Source organism: Meles meles, chromosome Y (genome assembly GCF_922984935.1).
Source record: "Meles meles chromosome Y, mMelMel3.1 paternal haplotype, whole genome shotgun sequence".
In the NCBI taxonomy this organism is placed as follows: Eukaryota; Metazoa; Chordata; class Mammalia; order Carnivora; family Mustelidae; genus Meles; species Meles meles.
The window spans coordinates 9,647,303-9,669,370 of NC_060088.1; the positions used below are offsets into that span (position 1 = coordinate 9,647,303).

Consider the following 22,068-nt stretch of genomic DNA (forward strand, 5'->3'; position numbering starts at 1 on the left):
GAAGCAGACTCCCCACCGCGCAGGGAGCCCAACATGGGACTGGATCAGAGGGTCATAAGATTGTGACCTGAGCCGAAGGCAGATGCTTAACTGACTGAGCCACCAATGCACCCCACATAGTATTTAATTCTTCAGATTTTTAAAATTTGAGTATAGTTCATATACAGTGTCACTTTCATTTCAGGAATACATCTGTGATTCAGCAACTCAATATGTGATGCTATGTTCAACACAATTGTAGATATTATCTGTCATCATACAACACAATTAGAGTATCTTTCACTCTATTCCTGGGCTCTGTCTTTTATTCCCATGACTTATTGATTCCATAACTGGTGACCTGTGTCTCCCACTCTCTTTCACCTATTTGCTCAACCCCCACCACACTCTCCTCTGTGGAGATTGTCATTTGACAGTCAGTCTGACTGCACTTAGCATAATATTCTCTAGTTCCATCCATATGTGTGTGTGTGAGATTTATTTATTTACTGTATTCTTCAATATTGATTGTCTCTTTTTAATATTTTTTATGTCTTTATTGAAGGTATCACCGAGATTGTACACTCTTTTCTTTAGCCCAGTGAGCATCTTTAACCAATTCTTTAAATTCTTTATCAGTCATTTTGAGTGTTTCCATTTAATTTAGTAATTCTTCTTAGGTTTCTTTTTCTTGTTCTTTCTTTTGGAGCATATTCTTCTGTCTTCCTATTCTGCTTAACTGTTTACAATTGTTTCTTGGATTTGGTGGAACAGCTACTTCTTTTTTAAAATTTTTTCTTTGGAACAGATGTTTGTAGTCTTGAAAGAATGGTGTTCCGTATGGTTGTCCCTTATGTAGACTGCATGAACTTGGTGACTTTTGATGGCTGACTGGAGTTGTGATTGGTGTGGTTTGTGCTGAGGACCTCAGCAGGACAGGTAAAACTGAGTTGGTCACAGATCGATGTGTACCTTAGGCTCTCAGTACAGTCAATGTCCTCATGGGACAGCAAAGGCTGTAGGTTAAAGCAGGGGTGTCCCATGCTGCTATAATCAGAGGGCCTCCACAGGATAGCTGTGGCTGAATTGGGTATTATTGAGGGTGTACTGGGGCTCTGCACTGAAGGGACCCTGGCAAGACAGCTGAAGTTAAAATGGATACAAGATATAGTGTCCTGGGACATTCTGTACAGGGAGTGCCTTGGCAGAGCTGTTATGTAGCTGAGATAGTATCCAGGTCAAAATGTCTTTGAGTTCTCTGTACTGAGGGTGCCCTAGAAGGACAGCTGAAACTAAAGTGGGTGTCAGTTGGGGAGAACTGGGATTCTACACAAAGACTTCACTTCGGTAGGATCACTGAAGCTGAATTGGATATAAGCTGGGATGTTCCAGAACTTTCCACAAAGAGGGTGCCCTGACAAGATGACTGCAACTGATGCTGGCACAGGCTCAGTTTCTGGGCGCACTTCATGCAGGAGACACCATGGCGGGATAGCTGGATCGATAGCAGACATTAGCTGGGAGGTACTAGAGTGCTCTGCACTCGGGGTATCCTTGAAATCCATCTCAAGTGTAAGTGATACAGGCCTGTATGTAGTATTTAGAGGTTATTTGCCTCTATTTCACCTTGGCGTGTAGGCTGGAACTGTGGTGAGAGATAACCAGTAGTGTCCCATTATTCATTACCCTGGAGGTTTCCTTGGTGGGGATGGCTGGGACTCAATGGTTTGTTGACCTGGGGCTCACTGAAGTACAGATCAGTTAGGACACCTGGGTTGCACTGACCTTTGGTTTCAAGCGGAGGGACTGTTTACATTTTTGTCAGCCTCGTCCACCCAGAAATTGTTCCTGTAGATCCCCTTGCCTTTTGAAGCTGTTCTACAGCTATCTCTTTTCTGTAATGTGTCCTGGTATGATTAGGTCTGGTGTAGGTTAGGTGGCCTGGGATTTGCTAAAAGAGCAAGCTGTTTGTGGCATCCCAACTCAGATCTGGTCTGGACTTTCAGGGTAGAGCAGGCATATAAACCATGTTGATTTCCAGTTCCTCTGATACAAGGGATTTTCCTCTGATACAACTCCTATGCCATTTGGCGGAGTTCTGGGGCTTTCTCTCTTAAAAACAGCAGGTGTTCCTTTAAACCACAGATATTTTCTGTTGCCAAAGATGTTAGTTTGACTTTCCTTTTCCCCAAGAAGGGATTTGGGACACTTGAAAGGCACTCCATGCCTCTCTTTGATAGTCCTTTCTCTGTTTTATGTCACAAGGTCAAAAACAAACAAACCATCAACCCCCAGTTTGTTTTGTGAGATTAAGAGTCATTTATGGTTTGGGGAGGGGAGGCGAACCATGGGAGACTATGGACTCTGAAAAACAACCTGAGGGTTTTGAAGGGTCAGGGGTGGGAGGTTGGGGGAACAGGTGGTGGGTAATGGGGAGGGCACGTTTTGCATGGAGCACTGGGTGTTGTGCAAAAAGAATGAATACTGTTACGCTGAAAAAATAAATAAAATGGAAAAAAAAAAAAACAAACCTTGTTTGACAAAAAAACCTGAGCATTCAATAGCACAAGCTTTATTTCTTTATGGCCAAAGATTGGAGAAGTGGGAACTGAGCTCACAAGTGAACTTCTTTTGATGTAGAATTTTATGTCAGGGTAGTAATAATGCAGAAACTTTTCTAGATAGGGACAACCCTTTGCTGGAACTGGAGTGACATCCTTCTATTCCTTAAAAGGGTGTGGTTGGAATTGCCATTGCTCTTGAGGGTGTGTCAACACCATGCTAATATATAATAATTAGATATAATTAGGTATGGTACTGGTTAAGATCAAATCAGCTGCCGTCTTGGATAATTCTTGTTTCAACTAGCTTTTGTAATATGATTATTCTTAAGACATAGAATTTAGTGATTTATCAGTTCTGTAGAGCACCCAGTGCTCATTACATCAAGTACCCTCTTTAATGTCCACCAACCAGTTACCTTGTCCCCCACCCACCTTCTCATGAATAAACATCAGTCTGTTTCCTGGAGTTTAGCATCTTTTATGGTTTGCCTCCACCTCAGTTTTCATCATATTTTATTTTTTTCTACCCTTCCCCTTTATACATTTCTTTGTTTCTTAAATGCCACATATGAATGAAATCATACAGTGTTTGTCTTTCTCTGATTTATTTCACTTAGTATAAAAACCACTAGTTCTACCTACAGTATTGCAAATGGCAAGATTATATTCTTCTTGATGGCTGAATCATATTCCATTGTGTTTATTTTATTTTATTTTTTTTTTAGGGACTAACACACCCTTTTAATATGTTTTTAAATATTTTTAAGGTTTAAAAAGTGTTTAAAGTTTGTAGTTCCTAGTAGGAAAACATCTGAATTGATACCCTAATGGCCAATCATTGTAGAATGTTTTGGTTGCCTGGGTGGGAGGGTAGGGATTCTCTTCACAGCACCCCAGCTTTCTTCATGAGAAGGTCGGAGGTGCACTGGTTTTTATTATTGCGACATCCATTAGGTGACTGAAGTTGCTTTTCCTTCAGCAGAGGCAGTATTTGTCACAAGGGCATTATGCTTGACCTCCAAATTTGGCTGACAATTTACTGATGAGATTCATAATCTTTGGGTTGCTCTGATATTTTGACATATTCGCTGGGTTCTGGGCCACATCCTGGAAGGCCACCGTAACTTCTGGATCCTGCATGGCTGCAAGAACTTCCGGATCACTAAGAATTTCATTGAGCCCAGGCATTCCTGCCATTCCAGGCATCCCTCCAGGAAAATTACCAGGCATTCCCCCAGGAAAGCCACCTGGGAAAGAGCCATACTGAGCTCCTGATTGTCGTCTGGCTTCTTCCTCCCTCTGGGCTCTCTCATGTTCTTCCCGAGCCTTCTTAACCCTTTCTATTCTTTCTTTGATCTCTCGCTCTTCACGTTTTCGCTCATATTTTCTCCGATGTTCAGCAATTTTCTGGGCCCTTGGTTGAACTTCTTTCAGCATTGCACTAGCATCTTCATTATAATCCAGTTTACAAGCAAGGGCAAGATCATGTTCTGCTTCTTCCCAATGGCCCAGAAGTCTATGTGCTTTCCCTGGCCACTTAAAAGGCTAGGCTGAATCAGGATTTATTTCAATAGCTCTGTCACAGTCTTGAATGGCAGCATTTGGCTTCTGTAATTTGATGAAGACATTGGCTCTCTTGGCATACAGAGTGGCCAAGCGAGGATTTAGTTTGATGGCATCTGTGAACAAGTCAATGGCTTTCTGTAATTCACCATCATTTAGGGCATCAATGGCAGCCACTTTTTTATCATTTGCCTGATCCATCATTTCCTCGGTTATCTCTACATTTTCATCTCCCATTTCTTGAGGGACATCAGTATCTGGTTCAATCACACCTTCATTGTCAATTTCTAGATCACTTTCCTCACTTGATGGTTCATCTGCCTTTATGTTTTCAACCGCCTTCTTACTATCTTGTTTTTCTTCCTTGATACTGTCTTCTGATTTAGTTTTATGAGTGGCAGGTGGTATTTTACCCCCCATGCTCTCCACCCACTCCTGCAGGAAACGCATTTCCTCGGTGTGCAGAAAGCTCGGATCCTGCTTACACATTTTCACAAAAGCCTGAAGCTTGCTCACTTTGCGGGGGTCCATGGTCCAGAGGCAGTGGCAGGCGGCAGGCGAGGCTGAGGTTGCGACCCGATTCCAGGCGCAGGTACTAGCTCAGCATGATCGTGTGGAAGGGGGCGGCTCTCCATTGTGTTTATATACCACATTTTCTGTAACCATTCATTTGCTAATGCACATTTGGTCACTTTCCATTGTTTGGCACTTCTGGACCCTGCCGCTATAAACATTAGAGTCCATGTCCCCATTTGAATCACTATATCCTATGGATAAAGACTAGTCATGCAATTCCTGGGTCATAGGCTTGTACTCCTCTTAAATTCCTGAAGCACCTTCCCACTGTTTGCTGGTGTGGCCACAACATGTTGCATTCCCACCGAGATTGCAAGAGAGCTCCCCTTTCTCCATATCCTGGCCCACACCTTTTGTTTCCTGAGTTGTTGATTTGAACCACTCTGAGATGTGTGAGGTGGCATCTCCTTGTGGTGTGGATTTCTATTTCCATGATGATGAGAGAGGTGGAGCAGCTCTTCTTGTGTTTCTTACCCATTCAGATGTATCTTTGGACCAATGTGTGTTCATATCTTCTGTCCCTTTCTTAGCTGAAGTTTCAGTGTTTGGGGTGTCGAGCTGGAGAGGGTCCTTGTAGATTATGATCTTAGCCCTTGATGGGATGTGTCATTTAGGCATCACTTCTCCCATTCTGGAGGTTGCATTTAACTTGGTTGATTGTTCCCTTGGCTGTGCCCAAGAATTTTATCCTGATGACATCCCAAACGTTCAGCTGTGCCTTTGCTTCCCTTGCCCCTGGATATGTGTGGAGCAAGAAGTTACTGCAGCCTAGGTCAAAGCAGGTGCTGTCTACATTCTTCTCTAGGATATTGCTGGATTCCTGTTTATCTTGTAGGTCTTTCCTCCATTTTGAGTTGATTTCTGTGTATGGTGTAAGAGAGGGGTCCAGTGTCCTTCTGCATGTGGCTGCTGGTCCAGCATTCCCACCACTTTTTGTGGAGAGGACTGTCTTTTGTCCATTGGATATTCTTTCCTGCTCTGTCCAAGATTATTTGACCATTGATCAGAGGGTCAATTTCTGGGTGCTCTGTCCAAGATTATTTGACCATTGATCAGAGGATCAATTTCTGGGTTCTCTATTCTGTTCCCTTGTTCAATGTGTGTATCTTTGTGCTAGGACCATACTGACAATGATGGCTTGATCACACATCCTGAAGTCCGGAATTGGGATGCCTCCAGCTTTGGTGTTTTTTTATCCACATTCCCTTGGCTCCTTTTCTGGGTCTCTCCACATTTTAGAAGCATTTGTTGAAGCTCTATGAAAAATGCCATTGTGATATTGATAGGTATTGCCTCATGTGTGGAGAAGACTATGGGTCCTAACTTAGACTTGTCAACACCATTTATACTTTCAATCTGTGGGCATGCACTTGCTTCATATTTGAGGCTTTCCCTCAATTTCTTTCCTAACTTTTCTAAAGTTTTCAGATAACACATCTTTTACTTGTTCAGTTTGGTTTTATCCTATATATGCTATGCGTTTTGGTGCACTTGGAAACAGAATCAATTCTTTGACTTCTCTCTAGGATACTTCCTTGCTAGTGTGTAGAATACAATAGATTTCTGTGTATTGGTTTTAGATCCTGCAACATTCCTGAATTCAACATTATTTCTAGCAGTTTGGGGGTTTTCTGCATAGACTATTATGCCATCTGCAGAGCATGAACATTTGACTTCTTGTTTGCTAATTTGAATGGCTTTTATTTCTTTCAATGACCTGACTGCTGAAGCTATGACTTCAGGGACTAGGCTGAACAAGATTGGTGAGAGTGGACATGCCTGTCATGGTTCTGTCCTCTTCCTTAGGGGAAAGGCTGTCAGTTGTGTCCCATTAAGGAGGATATTTGCCATGGGTCTTTCATATGTGGTCTTTATGATGTTGAGGTATGAGCCCCTACCTCTACATGGTTGAGGGTTTATTTATTAATGAAAAATATTGTATTTAGTCAGATGCTTTTTCTGCATCTATTGAGAGGACCATATGGTGCTTCTCCTTTCTTTCCATAATTGGATGTATCATGTGGATAGATTTGTGGATATTGGGCCACCCATGAAGCTCAGGAATACATCCCACTTGGTCATGGTGAATAATCCTCTTATTAAGGATCTGAGGATCTAGTATCTCCTTGAGAATGTTTACATCAATATATATCAGGGTTAATGGCCTGTAATTCTTCCCTGTGAGCTCTTTGTCTTGTCTTGGAATCAAGGTGATATTGGCCTTGTCAAATGAGGTTCAGTGGTTTCTTTCTATTTCTATCTTGGAACAAGTTCAGAAGAGTAGAATTCTTGAAATGTTTGGTTGAATTGCCTGGGGAAGCCATCTGGACCTGGACTCTTTGTTAGCTGGGAAATTTTGGATTAGTATTTTCAAGTTCTTTGCTAGTTATGGGTCTTGTGATTTTCTTTTCCCCTGGTCCAGTTTTAGGCGTTTGTATGTTTCTAGCAATTTTGTCACCTTCCTAATTGCCTAATCGGTGGCATATCATTGCTTCCCATCTTCTCTTCAAACTGGGTTCTGCAGTGTTGGTGGTCATGTATCTTCTTTCATTCATGAGTGTATTGATTTGGGTCCTTTTCTGTTCTTTCTGAGAGGTCTGCCATATCTTTACCAGTTTGGTTCATTCATTTAGAGCACCAGCTCCTTTTTCCATTGATCTTCTTCCATTGTTCATGGTTTTGGGGTTTGCTTTGCATATCATGGATTTCATCTCCACTCTTGATTAGTTATCTTCTCCTGATGTATTTAGGTTTTCCTGGCTGTTGTTTTTGCAGCTCCTTTAGGTGTAAGGTCAGACTATGTCTTAAAGACTTTTCTTGCTTCTCAAGTACGGCCTGCATGGCTATCTGCTTCCCTCCCAGGATGGCCTTGGCTACATCCCAAAGGTCTTGGACTTTCCCATTTTCCTGTTCATTTGCTTTCACATCTTTGCATTTTGATTCTTCTTTGAGTTCCTGGTTGAACCATTCATTCTTTTGGAGGATGTTCCTTTACTTCATGTGGTCCTTCCCAGTATTTTCTTGTGGTTGAAATTAAGTTTCATAGTATTGTGGCCTGCAAATATGCATGGAAGCATCTCAATTTTTCTGTCCCAGTTGAGTGCTTTTTGGTGACCTGGGATATGATGATCTCTTCAGGAGAATCTTTCATGGGCACTGAAAGAGAAGTTGTATTCTGCTGCTTTAAGAAGAATTGCCCTGAATAGATGTGTTAAGGCCACCTGGTCCAGTGTGTCATTTTAGCCCTTATTTCCTTGTTCTTCTTCTACTTAGATGATCTGCCCTTTACTGTGAATGGGCTGTTCATGTCCCATCATTATTATTATTATTATTATTATTAGGATTTTATTAATGAGCATCTTTTTTTTTAAATTAATTTATTTATTTTTATTTGCTTATTTACAGCATAACAGTGTTCATTGTTTTGGCATCACACCCAGTGCTCTATGCAGTACGTGCCCTCCCTATTACCCACCACCTGGTTCCTCAACCTCCCACCCCACCCCACCCCCTCCTGCCGCCCCTTCATAATCCTCTGGTTGTTTTTCAGAGTCCATAGTCTCTCATGGTTCATCTCCCCTTCCAGTTTCCCTCAACTCCCTCTCCTCTCCATCTCCCCATGTCCTCCATGTTATTTGTTATGCTCCACAAATAAGTGAGACCATATGATACTTGACTCTCTCTGCTTGACTTATTTCGCTCAGCATAATTTCTTCCAGTCCTGTCCATGTTGCTACAAAAGTTGGGTATTCGTCCTTTCTGATGGAGGCATAATACTCCATTGTGTATATGGACCACATCTTCCTTATCCATTCATCCGTTGAAGGGCATCTTGGTTCTTTCCACAGTTTGGCGACTGTAACCATTGCTGCAATAAACATTGGGGTACAAATGGCCCTTCTTTTCACTACATCTGTATCTTTGGGGTAAATACCCAGCAGTGCAATTGCAGGGTCATAGGGAAGCTCTATTTTTAATTTCTTCAGGAATCTCCACACTGTTCTCCAAAGTGGCCGCACTAACTTGCATCCCCACCAACAGTGTAAGAGGGTTCCCCTTTCTCCACATCCTCTCCAGCACACGTTGTTTCCTGTCTTGCTAATTTTGGCCATTCTAACTGGTGTTAGGTGGTATCTCAATGTTGTTTTAATTTGAATCTCCCTGATGGCTAGTGATGGTGAACATTTTTTCATGTCTGATAGCCATTTGTATGTCTTCGTTGGAGAAGTGTCTGTTCATATCTTCTGCCCATTTTTTGATATGATTATCTGTTTTGTGTGTGTTGAGTTTGAGAAGTTCTTTGTAGATCCTGGATATCAACGTTTTGTCTGTACTGTCATTTACAAATATCTTCTCCCATTCCGTGGGTTGCCTCTTTGTTTTGTTGACTGTTTCCTTTGCTGTGCAGAAGCTTTTGATCTTGATGAAGTCCCAAAAGTTCATTTTTGCTTTTGTTTCCTTGGCCTTTGGAGACTTATCTTGAAAGAAGTTGCTGTGGCTGATATCGAAGAGGTTACTGCCTATGTTCTCCTCTAGGATTCTGATAGATTCCTGTCTCACGTTGAGGTCTTTTATCCATTTCGAGTTTATCTTTGTGAACGGTGTAAGAGAATGGTCGAGTTTCATTCTTCTACATATCGCTGTCCAGTTTTCCCAGCACCATTTATTGAAGAGACTGTCTTTTTTCCATTGAATATTTTTTCCTGTTTTGTCAAAGATTATTTGACCATAGAGTTGAGGGTCCATATCTGGGCTCTCCACTCTGTTCCACTGGTCTATGTGTCTGTTTTTATGCCAGTACCACGCTGTCTTGGTGATCACAGCTTTGTAGTAAAGCTTCAAATCGGGTAACGTGATGCCACCAGTTTTGTTTTTGTTTTTCCAAATTTCCCTAGGAATTCAGGGTCGCTTCTGATTCCATACAAATTTTAGGATTATTTGCTCCAGCTCTTTGAAAAATACCGGTGGAATTTGGATTGGAATGGCATTAAAAGTATAGATTGCTCTAGGCTGTATAGACATTTTAACAATGTTTATTCTTCCAATCCAAGAGCATGGAACAGTCAGTCTTCCATCATTTTGTGTCTTCTTCAATTTCTTTCATGAGTGTTCTGTAGTTCCTCCAGTACTGGTCCTTTACCTCTTTGGTTAGGTTTATTCCCAGGTATCTTATGGTTCTTGGTGCTATAGTAAATGGAATCGATTCTCTAATTTCCCTTTCTGTATTTTCATTGTTGGTGTATAAGAAAGCCACTGATTTCTGTACATTGACTTTGTATCCTGCCACGTTACTGAATTGCTGTATGAGTTCTAGTAGTTTGGGGGTGGAGAAAGAATCATGTCATCTGCGAAGAGAGAGAGTTTGACTTCTTCCTTGCCAATTTGGATACCTTTGATTTCTCTTTGTTGTCTGATTGCCGTTGCTAGAACTTCTAATACTATGTTGAACAAGAGTGGTGAGAGTGGGCATCCTTGTCGTGTTCCTGATCTCAACGGGAAGGCTGCAAGCTTTTTCCCATTGAGGATGATATTTGCTGTGGTGGTGATTAATTGCATGGTGATTAATTGCATGGGAAAGCAGGACTTGCTTGTGAGTTTCCAGTCTCTAGTAGGTGGCGCTGGTTTCCTTCCTTAAGTTTTTCAGCAATGATGGGTGGGATGAAGCAGGCTCTGCTTCCCCTCTCCTTATCCCAGGGCTGAAAATTCCCAACTCCCCACTGTTGAGTGAGCCCTCTCAGAAGACCAATCAAGCACACTTTGTCCCCTGTTTCTGTAAGAACTCTGTATTTAGATGTTGCCTGAGTCTGAGCAGTTTTGTGTTGGGGTCCTTATTTATTTATTTTGATTTATTATTTAGTATTCATTCTTTCATTCATTCATTCATTCAATACCATCTGCTTTGTTTTTTTCTTGTGCCCATGACTGAGTTTCCAAAGTCCAATTTTTAGGGACTCCTGTGGGCAGAGCACCACTTTCCTCTCTCCTCACTTCTATCTTTGGGTGGACTCAACCCACGGAAGTGGTTACAGGACAGAGTGGCACTTTCCACTTTATAGCCACATAGAGAATACAAGACTAGCACCTAGTCTCACTGTCTACAGTGAGTTTCCACACACCTATGCCTGGGAATAGTGCAGGGCTTAAGCCCCACCTATTCTTCTGGCATCCCTGGGAAGGCTCAGACCATGCCATCACAGCTGGATGTCTGCTCCCATTGACCATATGGGCATCTATAAACCAGGCAGTATGACAGGCTTCTAAAAGTGTCCTGTTTGAGATCCACTGCTTCCAGTCCTTTGCAGGAGCCTTCTGCTACAGCCTCCTTCCTCACTGCCCTATCTATAGCTCTGTCCATGGGTCTTCAAGTCTGTACATTGCCTACCTTCCAAAATGTGATCGGTTTTCTGCTTATAGAGTGGCACTATTTTTTTGACACCCACCCTCTTTGATTACTTGGGTGTTCACAGTGTTTTGATAATTCTCTAGTTGTATTCATGGGGGGACAAATGTTCTCTCCCCCTACACCTCCACCAGCTAGACTTCTCCTCCAAGCCCTCCACCCTGGGATTCTTTCCTGAAATTCTCTTTCTGTAGCTTCCTCAGTGGCAGAAATGGGACCAACCACTGTACTTGGATGGTATATCCTGCAGCTTGCCTAAATTTGTTGATGTTTTCCAGCAAATGTTTTGGGAGAGTCACTTGCATTTTCTTTATTTAGTCTCCTTTTCTTTTTTGTAGTGAGGGAGATGAGAGAGAGGGCCTAAGGGAGAGGGAGAGAGAGAATCTCAAGCAGGCATCCACACCCAGCTCGGGTCCCAATGCTTGGCTCCATTTCACAACCCAGAAAATCATGACCTGATATCTGAGTGCTCAAGAGTCTCTCACTGTAGCAACTGACCATCCCAGGCACCCCTCTTTGGGGTTTTCTATATATACTATCAGGTCATCTGCAAATAGTGACAGTCTGTCTTCTTCTTGACCAATATAGCTACTTTGTTTCTTTCGTTTGTCTCCTTGCTGTGGTTGGGACTTACATTACTATGTTGAATAAAAGTGATGAGAATGAAAAAAAAATAAAAATAAAAAAATAAAACTTGTGGGAGTGGAAATGTTGCCTTGTTCTTGACTGCAGGGTGAATGCTCTCAGGTAAATTGTACCTGAAGGTTCTTTATAGGTGGCCTATGAGCCTGCAGTCTCTCATGGGTCATCTCTCCTTCCAGTTCCACCCAATTCACTATCCCTCCATGTTATTCCTTATGTTCCACAAGTGAGACCATATGATAATTGGTCTGCTCTCTCTGCTTGACTTATTTCACTCAGCATAATCACTTCTACAGTTGGGTATTCGTCCTTTCTGATGCAGGCATCATAATATTCCATAGTATATATGGACCATATCTTCTTTATCTGTTCATCTGTTGAAGGGCATCGTGGCTCTTTCCACAGTTTGGCAACTGTGGCCATTGCTGCTATGAACATTGGGGTACTGATGGCCCTTCTTTCACTACATCTCTATCTTTGGGGTAAGTATGCAGTAGTGCAATCATAGGGTAACTCTATTTTTAATTTCTTAAATTAATTATTCCAATCCAAATGCAAGGTTTATCTTTCAATATATTTGTGTCACGTTCATTTTCATCTACCAATGTCTTACAGTTTAGGTCCCTACCATTTCTTTGGATTGCTTAGTCTTTCTTTCTTTCTTTATTACTTGCATTTTATTTTTTTCATGATTTGTGTACAATTTTAAATGGGATTATTTACTTAATTTCTTTTTCTGGTAGTTAATAAATAATATATAGAATACAACAAGTACCCTGTCATCATTTTGCTGAATTCATAACTTAGTTATAGTAGTGTTCTCATGGAGTCTTTAGGGTTTTCGCCTTTTGGTATTATGTTGGTTGTAAACACTGGTAGCTTTATTTCACTTACAATTTGGCCTTTATTATTTTCTTTTCTGATTGCTTTGGCTGAGACTTCCAGTACTAAGTTTAATAAAAGTGGTGAGGGAGATCCTTGTCTTTTTCCTGAATGTAGTCAAAAAGTTTCAAGTTTTAGTGTGATGTTAGCTGTGCGCTTGGCATCCACAGCCTTTGCTGTGTTGAGGTAGTGTCTCTCAGTATCAACTTCGTTGATATTATTTTGTGTCACAATTTGATTTTGGATTATATCAAAAACTTTTCTGTCCTTCATTGAGATGATCATGATTTTTGTCATCCTTTTTTTAATGTGATCTGTTACATTGACTTGAAGATGTTGAACCACACCTGCAGCCCTAGAATAAATCTCACTTGATCCTCTTATGTGATTTTTTTAATGTACTGCTTGATTTCATTTAATTTTGTTAAGGATTTTTGTACCTATATTTATCAGAAATATTGGCTTGTAATCCATCTAACTTTAGCAGCAAATAAATTGATAGTTTTTAAAAATTGCTTTTATTGGACAAAACAGAGGTAGGAAGTTGTAGGGCATCCTAAACCTGAGAGGAAACAAAGCACGAGTACTGGCTCACTTAATGTTAGCCTGAAAAGGAAATAATGTCTGTACAGGTATGTATAATATTTTAACAAATTGCTGAAGATTTGATAAAAAGTACTTGTGACAGTATAAAACACATGGAACTAAAGACATTAAAGGAAGTTCAAATTTACTTGACACTTTTTTCTGTATAAACCTCACTAAGTTAAAGCTCATAGGAGAAACTGGAGAGATCCCTCCTGTGGAGCAGTCTTTTTTTTTTTCAAGATTTATTTTATTTTATTTTACTTATTTGAGAGAGAGAGAGAGGGAGCGAGAGAGCATGAGAAGGGAGAGGTCAGAGAGAGAAGCAGACTCCCTGCTGTGCAGGGAGCTTGATGCAGGAAGCCTGATGCAGGACTTGATCCCAGCACTTCAGGATCATGACCTGAGCCAAAGGCAGTCATCTGACCAATTGAGTTACACAGGCACCTCTGTGAAACAGTCTTAAAAGGCACACAAATATCACTGAAGGAATGCCTGGACTCTTCTTTTAAAAAAATTATAAACCCACTGAGGGAGAAACAACAAATGTTTCAACGTTTGAAATAGAGAAGAACCACTTAGAAGGGACAATGTAAGAGAAAATTACTCTAACTTTACAGAAGTGGAAAACCATCATACACTTAGACTTTGAAAAGTCTTATCCCACCAGTGGGATAAGATTGCAACAAAGGGGCCATTTGCAACACACAGGCACTAATTTAAGGTTGAATATGAATCAGAAAAAGAATAAAAACACGAGAACATTCTCTCCAATCCCACAACTACCCCCTCTCAAATAAAGACTACCACAAATCACAGATGTTACTGCTGGAGGAAAAGCAAGAGAATTGAAAGAGACATCCAAGAATAAAAGAGCCTTGATAGAAGTCAGGGTTTTCAAAGGAGAAGTTAGTTCCACCACTATATTAGAGCAAAACAAACAAAGGGAAAAGCAATGAAGTGGCTAAAACAAACTGAGTCACATCATCACCCCATTACTCAAACTGATAGAAATAGCTGACACTCTCTACCATACCATGGTGGAAAGGAGTAGTGGTGAGGGAGCATCCATCTTCCCCAGCTGTGCAAGATTCTGGTAAATAAACCCATGACTTTTATTGATATTAAAAATGTTTGCCTCTTCTATTACTCTTTTCAAAGAACCAACTTATTTTTATGATTTTTTTCTATTTTATCCTCTATTTTGTTTACCCCTGCTCTTTATTATTTATTTCCTTTCAGTAGCTTAAGGTCAGTTTTCTCTTCCTTTTCAAGTTCCGGCTGTTACTGCTTTGAGATCTCTTTCTTTTTTGAATATGTGCATTTACACCTTTAAATTTCCCTTTGAGCACTGCTATACAGTATTCCATCATTTTATTTTCATTTGTATTCCGTCTCATTCACTTCCAAGTATTTTCTACTTCCCCTAGTGATTCATTTTTTAAAATTTATTTGTTTTACATACACACAGAGAGAACATGTGTGGGGGGAGGGCAGAGAGAGAAATCCTCAAGCAAACTCCCCACTGAGGGTGGAGCCAGATATAGGGCTTGATCCTATCACCCAAAGGTCATGACCTGAGCAGAAATTAAGAGTTGGATGCTTAACAGACTGAGCTACTCAGGCACCTTCTAGTGATTTGTTCTTAACATTGGTTATTTAGCTGTCTGTTATTTATATTCCTGTATTTTCTTTCTTTAGTGATTATAGCTTGATTCTATTATGCTTAAAGTATTTGATATGAGTTTGATCTTACATATATTATGTGTAAAAAAATATTTATCTGTATAAAAATATTTTGTGTACAGGGGCGCCTGGGTGGCTCAGTGGGTTAAGCTACTGCCTTCAGCTCCGGTCGTTATCTCAGGGTCCTGGGACAGAGTCCCACCTGGGACTCTCTGCTCAGCAGGGAGCTGGCATCCCCCTGCCCTCCGCCTTCCTCTCTGCCTGCCTTTCTACCTACTTGTGATCTCTCTGTCAAATAAATAAATAAAATCTTTAAAAAATATATTTTGTGTACAAAAACATTATGCTGAGTCAAAGAAGGCAGACATATAGCTAAGTTATTGTATAATTCTTTCCATGTTATATTTGAAAAGTAGACAAATTCACAAATAATGTAGAAGACTAGTGGTAACTACATCATGGAGAATGGGGAATGAATGATTACTTAATCATTCTTAATCATTACTTATTCATTGTTTTCTGGATGGTGAACATGTTTTGAAACTAGAGGTAGATGGTACTCCCACAACATTGTGAGTATGCTTAAATACTGCCAACCATATATTTTAAAATTTTAAGCCATTTAAACAAGTTAAAAATGGCTAATTTTGTGTTTTTACTTCAATAGAAAATATATGTCTGAAGAATAGAAGATAAATGAAGGTATTTCTATTAGAGATAGTATATTTAAAGTTTTACTGGGAAAACAGAGTTGAGATAATCTTTAAAAAGGGAAAGTAGAAAGAGCATTTAAGCAAATACAATACTGATGAAAGCACACACAGACTGTGAAATAGTAAAAATACAGAAAATATTGAGAAATTAAAAGAAAGACACTCTTGATTTGAGGATTTGGAGTCTTTGTTTGGAATTTGCATCCTAGGAAGCAGTGAAAAAGATTACATATTCCTAACTGGAAACTCAGATGATTTAGAAAATTACTGTTGAATATAGGATATAAGTTTAGGATATAGGAAAAGGTAGACTTTTTTTTAAGTTAAAAGCTTGAATATAACAGTTGGTTCTTATTGAAATCTTATGTATTGTCCTATTATCTTTTAATTTTTTTATTAGATAGAGGAACATGCCATCACCACACAGAGAGTTTTCCAAGACCGACAATATCAGATTGATGCTGCAATTGTTCGTATAATGAAGATAAGGAAAACAATTAACCACAGTGTACTTCTGTCAGAACTGTATAACCAGCTAAAATTTACACTGAAGGTAAACAGATCTATCAAAAAATTCAGTGGCATTGAATACTTTTAAATAAAGTAAGTTTATAAAGTAATTTTAAATAAAAATTTATGTATGATGTGAATTAAGTACTGTGTGTTAATGTGGTTATCACAGTGAGTAGAAAACAGGACTTCTGTCCTTCTTTTGTTATACTTTATTAAATTATTGATTGTATCAATTTTTCAAACAGAAACAAGTTACAAAATTTTAAAAAGTAACAGCAGAAAAAAATCAACTTCATGATCCAATTTTAAATATTTCCACTGTACCTCCATGATTTAGAGGCTCCTCCATCATGTATCTCCTTTATAGAATACAGGAATTGCCTTTATTCCCATTGCTTATTTGTAATTGAATACTTCACAATTAGCAGAGAGAACTTTGATCTCATTATGAGATTCCTTTCTCTGTCTTTGCCTCTTACAAGGATTGATCTTGATGACATTTAAATATTTAGTCTATCAAATTATATAGCAATATTTGACAAATTATTTCTTGCTATCATTTTTAAAAATTGAGAGGTCTTTTTAAAAACACTGTTTATGGCTATTGTATTTGGTTCTTATGCATTGGCTTTTGAATAGTTTTTGAGGTAATACTAAAAATTTCAAGCAACTAATGACTCATTGAACACTATATCAGAAGTTGGTGATGTTGGCTATGTTGGCTAACTGAACCTAATAATAATAATAATATTATAAATGAAGAAAATTGAAAAAACCTTAAAATGTCAAAAAAATTTCAAGCATTTTCCTGCATTTCTTCTTTGAAATAGTGAAAAATTGTTAGTCGTTTTATATATCCTAAATGATCAAAATATAGTTTCTACAAAACATGTCAATTTCTAGACTGTTTATGGCTTGGCTTATAAAGTCTGGAAACTGTTAGCTAGTATTTCTTTTCTTTCTTTTTTTTTCCCCTCAGTTGCTAGGATTTCAATTGTACTTTATTTCATCTCTTTCTATTTTGTGACTCTTGGCCAGTTTACATAATATGTTTTATTATGGGAATAATAAACTTCCTCATGGGAAATGATAATTTTTTTTTATTTGTTTGTTTATTTACAGCATAACAGTGTTCATTGTTCTGGCATCACACCCAGTGCTCCCTGCAGTACGTGCCCTCCCTATTACCCACCACCTGGTTCCTCAGCCTCCCACCACCCCCCCCACCCCTTCAAAACCCTCTGGTTGTTTTTCAGAGTCCATAGTCTCTCATGGTTCATCTCCCCTTCCAGTTTCCCTCAACTCCCTCTCCTCTCCATCTCCCCATGTCCTCCATGTTCTTTGTTATGCTCCACAAATAAGTGAGACCATATGATACTTGACTCTCTCTGCTTGACTTATTTCGCTCAGCATAATCTCTTCCAGTCCCGTCCATGTTGCTACAAAAGTTGGGTATTTATCCTTTCTGACGGAGACATAATACTCCACTGCGTATATGGACCACATCTTTCTTATCCATTCATCTGTTGAAGGGCATCTTGGTTCTTTCCACAGTTTGGCGACCGTAGCCATTGCTGCAATAAACATTGGGGTACAGATGGCCCTTCTTTTCACTACATCTGTATCTTTGGGGTAATTACCAAGCAGTGCAATTGCAGGATCATAGGGAAGCTCTATTCTTAATTTCTTCAGGAATCTCCACACTGTTCTCCAAAGTGGCTGCACTAACTTGCATTCCCACCAACAGTGGAAGAGGGTTCCCCTTTCTCCACATCCTCTCCAACACACGTTGTTTCCTGTCTTGCTAATTTTGGCCATTCTAACTGGTGTCAGGTGGTATCTCAATGTGGTTTTAATTTGAATCTCCCTGATGGCTAGTGAGGATGAACATTTTTTCATGTGTCTGATAGCCATTTGTATGTCTTCGTTGGAGAAGTGTCTGTTCATATCTTCTGCCCATTTTTTGATATGATTATCTGTTTTGTGTGTGTTGAGTTTGAGAAGTTCTTTATAGATCCTGGATATCAACCTTTTGTCTGTACTGTCATTTGCAAATATCTTCTCCCATTCCGTGGGTTGCCTTTTTGTTTTGTTGACTGTTTCGTTTTGCTGTGCCGAAGCTTTTGATCTTGATGAAGTCCCAAAAGTTCATTTTTGCTTTTGTTTCCTTGGCCTTTGGAGACATATCTTGAAAGAAGTTGCTGTGGCTGATATCGAAGAGGTTACTGCCTATGTTCTCCTCTAGGATTCTGATAGATTCCTGTCTCACGTTGAGGTCTTTTATCTGGGAAATGATCATTTTAATTAACAATTTATTCTAGTGTTATTAAGACAAGAGAGTGACCAAAGTATAATAAAGTGCTAAGGAAATTCTAACTAGGTTACTACATTATCCTTGTTGTACTCCTGATTTTTTAAATTTAAAAGCTTTTTCTTCTCTGAGGAAAATTAAAAAAAAAAAAAGAAACACTAACTTTTGAAGTCTTTCCATGTTCTCTAGCCATGGCTCAGTTGGGTGCTTGTTTTGCTTTAGTAAATTATGAAATTACTTTCCTTAATGTGCATTATAGTCAGTGCCATCTCTACATCCTAACTAAACATGTGCCTAATAGAAAGAGTTGTGCCTAAGGTATTAACTGTCTTCTGCATTCTAGAGCCTTTGCTATATGGCAGTGGTTAATGAATATAACTGCTTTTTCTCTGCATTGTTGTTAAAGAAATTGAAAGTATGATTTTTTTGACTTTATTCTATTCCTTATGTACTAATTGTGCTTTAATCTTATTTTGTACTTTTCTTATGTGTATCTAGGTTTCATGGTAGTAATTTCCTTTAGTTAAGAAATTTATTGTTTCCTGAGAAATATGGATAATAAAATAGATATATAAAATGTAATCATTTGGGATTGTTTTGCATTGAGGAAAGAATAGGAAATATTGTGATATCAGTTTTACTAACCCTAATAATTTACTTTGTTTGCAGCCTTCTGATCTGAAGAAGAGAATAGAATCCTTAATTGACAGAGACTACATGGAAAGAGATAAAGAAAATCCAAACCAGTACAAGTATATTGCATGAAGCTCTGGCATTAATTTGAATATCTGACACTATGCCTACTTTTAATTGGTGCCTCACGGTCCTGTTAATTGATTAAAATATTGCATTGATATTGGGTTAAAACAACACATTAAAAATACAAATGCAGAATGAAAATGTTCCTCAGCATTCTCTGTTAACATATACAGTTTTTTGAATGACAGTTTTTAAATATATTTACAGTGCACTTAATGATCTGAAACTTTATGGAATATTTCATACAGTTCACTATCATTCATTCCAATATAGTTCATATTCATTGCGTGTAATGTGTATTAGTTTAATAAAGAACTAGTTTCATGTAGAGAAACCTAGAAACAAACACATTTTAGTGTAAAATGGCAAGATTAATTATATGTCTGGATGGTCTAAATTCTATATAAACTTAGGAATTAACACGACTTATTTGTCCTTATGGTTTTCCTGGAAAAATTAGTCATGTAATAATGTAAAACATCTAATATTACAGCATGCCTGTAATATTAAAAATAATTTTAAACATTTATTTATTTATTTTTAGGTTTCAGACATCTTTAAAACAATTTACCTCAGTTATAACACACACACACACACATATATATATGAAATTGTGGCAAAATATAATTTGAAATTTACCATTTTAACTAATTTTATTACAAATTTTGGCTTATTTTTTATTTTATGTAAAAATATATATGACTATCTCTATTCTTTCAGGTTCTCATTTGTATGGGATTTGTTTTCTATCTTTTGATTTTTAGCCTGTGTGTGTCCTTAGATAAAAATATCTCTTCTCAGTAGTATATAGCTGGAAACTATCTTTTAATTAGGAAATTCAAGTCATATACATCTAAAGTAATTAGAGGTATAAAATAATTACTATTTCTCTTTTCTTTATTTGTCCTCCCTTTCCTTCCTTCTGCTTTCTCTTGTGTTTCACAAATTTTTTTTTTTTGTAGTAGAATATTTCCATCCCCTTCTCATTTCTTTTTCAGCATATTTTCAAAAGCTTTTGCTTCCTTTCATTGTCCGTTCATTTTAAATGTGAACTCCCATCAGCATTTTGCACACCGTATCAAGTGGAGAATTTTGTCATCTTTTGTTTACTGGCAATGCCTTAACTTCTCAATGCCAGATACACAGTTTCTAGTAGTTAGCATTTTTCTATCAGCACCTTAATATATCATCCCACTCCTAAACTACATGATTTCTGTTCAGCAGTCTGCTAATATCCTAAGAGTATTATGCTTGTTAAACTAATTTTTAAAGATTTTATTTATTTGAGAGAGAGAGAGAATGAGAGTGAGCGAACATGAGAAGGAAAGGTCAGAGGGAGAAGCAGACCCCCTGGTGAACACGAAGCCAGATGCTGGACTCGATCCCTGGACACCAGGATCATGGCCCGAGCTGAATGTAGTCGCTTAACCAACTGAGCCACCCAGGCGCCCCCGAATATTATGCTTATATGTGAGAAATTGCTTTCATCTTGGAGCTTTCAAGATAGTCTTTGTCTTTTGTGTGTCTTTGGACAGTTTGCTTATGAAACATGTTGGTATAGGTGTGTGGGACTTATCCTGGTTGGAGTTCTATGAAATTTTGAGTTTTTGATGTTAATTTCTCTCATATCTGGGGACTTTTAGCTATTTCTTCACATACTTAAATACCACTTTCTTCTTTGGTGACTTCCATAATACATATTTTGTTCTGCTTATTATTCTTTTAGATATCCTCCATTTCCTTCATTCTTTTTTTTTCTTTTTTTCATCTCTGCCTCAGTAATTTCAGAGTTCTTATTCTGAGTTCATTTTTCTGTTCTCAGTACATATATTTTTAGAAATAATTGGTAATGTTACCTATCTTATGGTGATGGTTAATTTGAAAATAATTGATCACTTAACCAACTGAGCCACCTAGGTGAAATAAGTCAAGCAGAGAGAGTCAATTATCATATGGTTTCACTTATTTGTGGAGCATAACAAATAACATGGAGGACATGGGGAGATGGAGAGGAGAAGGGAGTTGAGGGAAATTGGAAGGGGAGGCGAACCATGGAGACTATGGACTCTGAAAAACAACCTGAAGGTTTTGAAGGGGTAGGGGGTGGGAGGTTGGGGGAACCAGGTGGTGGGTAATAGAGAGGGCACGTATTGCATGGAGCACTGGTGTGGTGCAAAAACAATGAATACTGTTACGCTGAAAAGAAATTTTTTAAAAAGTGAAAAAAGAAAAACAAATGATCACTGCAGTATCTAGGTAACATTCATCATGATAACATATAGGACAGTTTTTGTCTTATGAGAACTTTTAAGATTTACTCTATTAGCATATGTAGTAAAGTATTGTTAACTGTAATCACCATGCTGTACATTAAATCCACAGGATTTATTTTATCAGTAGAAGTTTTTTCTGTAGAAGTTTTATCAGTAGAAGTTTTACTTTTGACCACCTTCACCCATTTCATTCCCCACCCGAAATACTACATTTGGCAACCACCCAGTGTATTCCCTGAGTTTGTGAGGTTTTTTCTTTTTTTCTTTCTTATTTTCCTTTTAAAGTTTAAGTGTAATTTAGGTAATACAGAATTTACTTTTCTTGGTTTCACTTAGCATAATGCTCTAACGATCCATTTTGTTGTCACAAAAGTCAGGTTTTCCTTATTTTTTTAAATAACAGTAAAATAAAATTAATATGATATTATATACATTTATTTTTATACATATATTTTGCAAGTGGCTGTTCAGTTTTTCTAATACCATTCATTGAAGAGATTATTTTGTCCCTAATTCATATTTTTGGCTCCTTTTTTGTAAATCAGTTGAAAAAAAAATATATGTACATTTATATATTGGGGCTTCCTATACTTTTATGGTATATATTTTTACCTGAATGTAA

At 38.4% G+C, this 22,068-nt stretch overlaps 1 protein-coding gene and 1 pseudogene across 1 annotated transcript in view; one reads left to right on the forward strand and one right to left on the reverse strand.

Annotated features, from left to right (window-relative positions):
- LOC123935861 (cullin-4B-like) overlaps positions 1–19,179 on the forward strand; it is a 109,757-nt gene extending 90,578 nt beyond the window's left edge. Inside the window, 2 exon segments of the mRNA XM_045996700.1 lie at positions 15,991–16,143; positions 19,084–19,179. Coding sequence (XP_045852656.1) covers positions 15,991–16,143; positions 19,084–19,179 — 249 coding nt within the window.
- LOC123935862 lies at positions 3,549–4,637 on the reverse strand (annotated as a pseudogene).
- Positions 19,180–22,068: the final 2,889 nt, after the last annotated feature.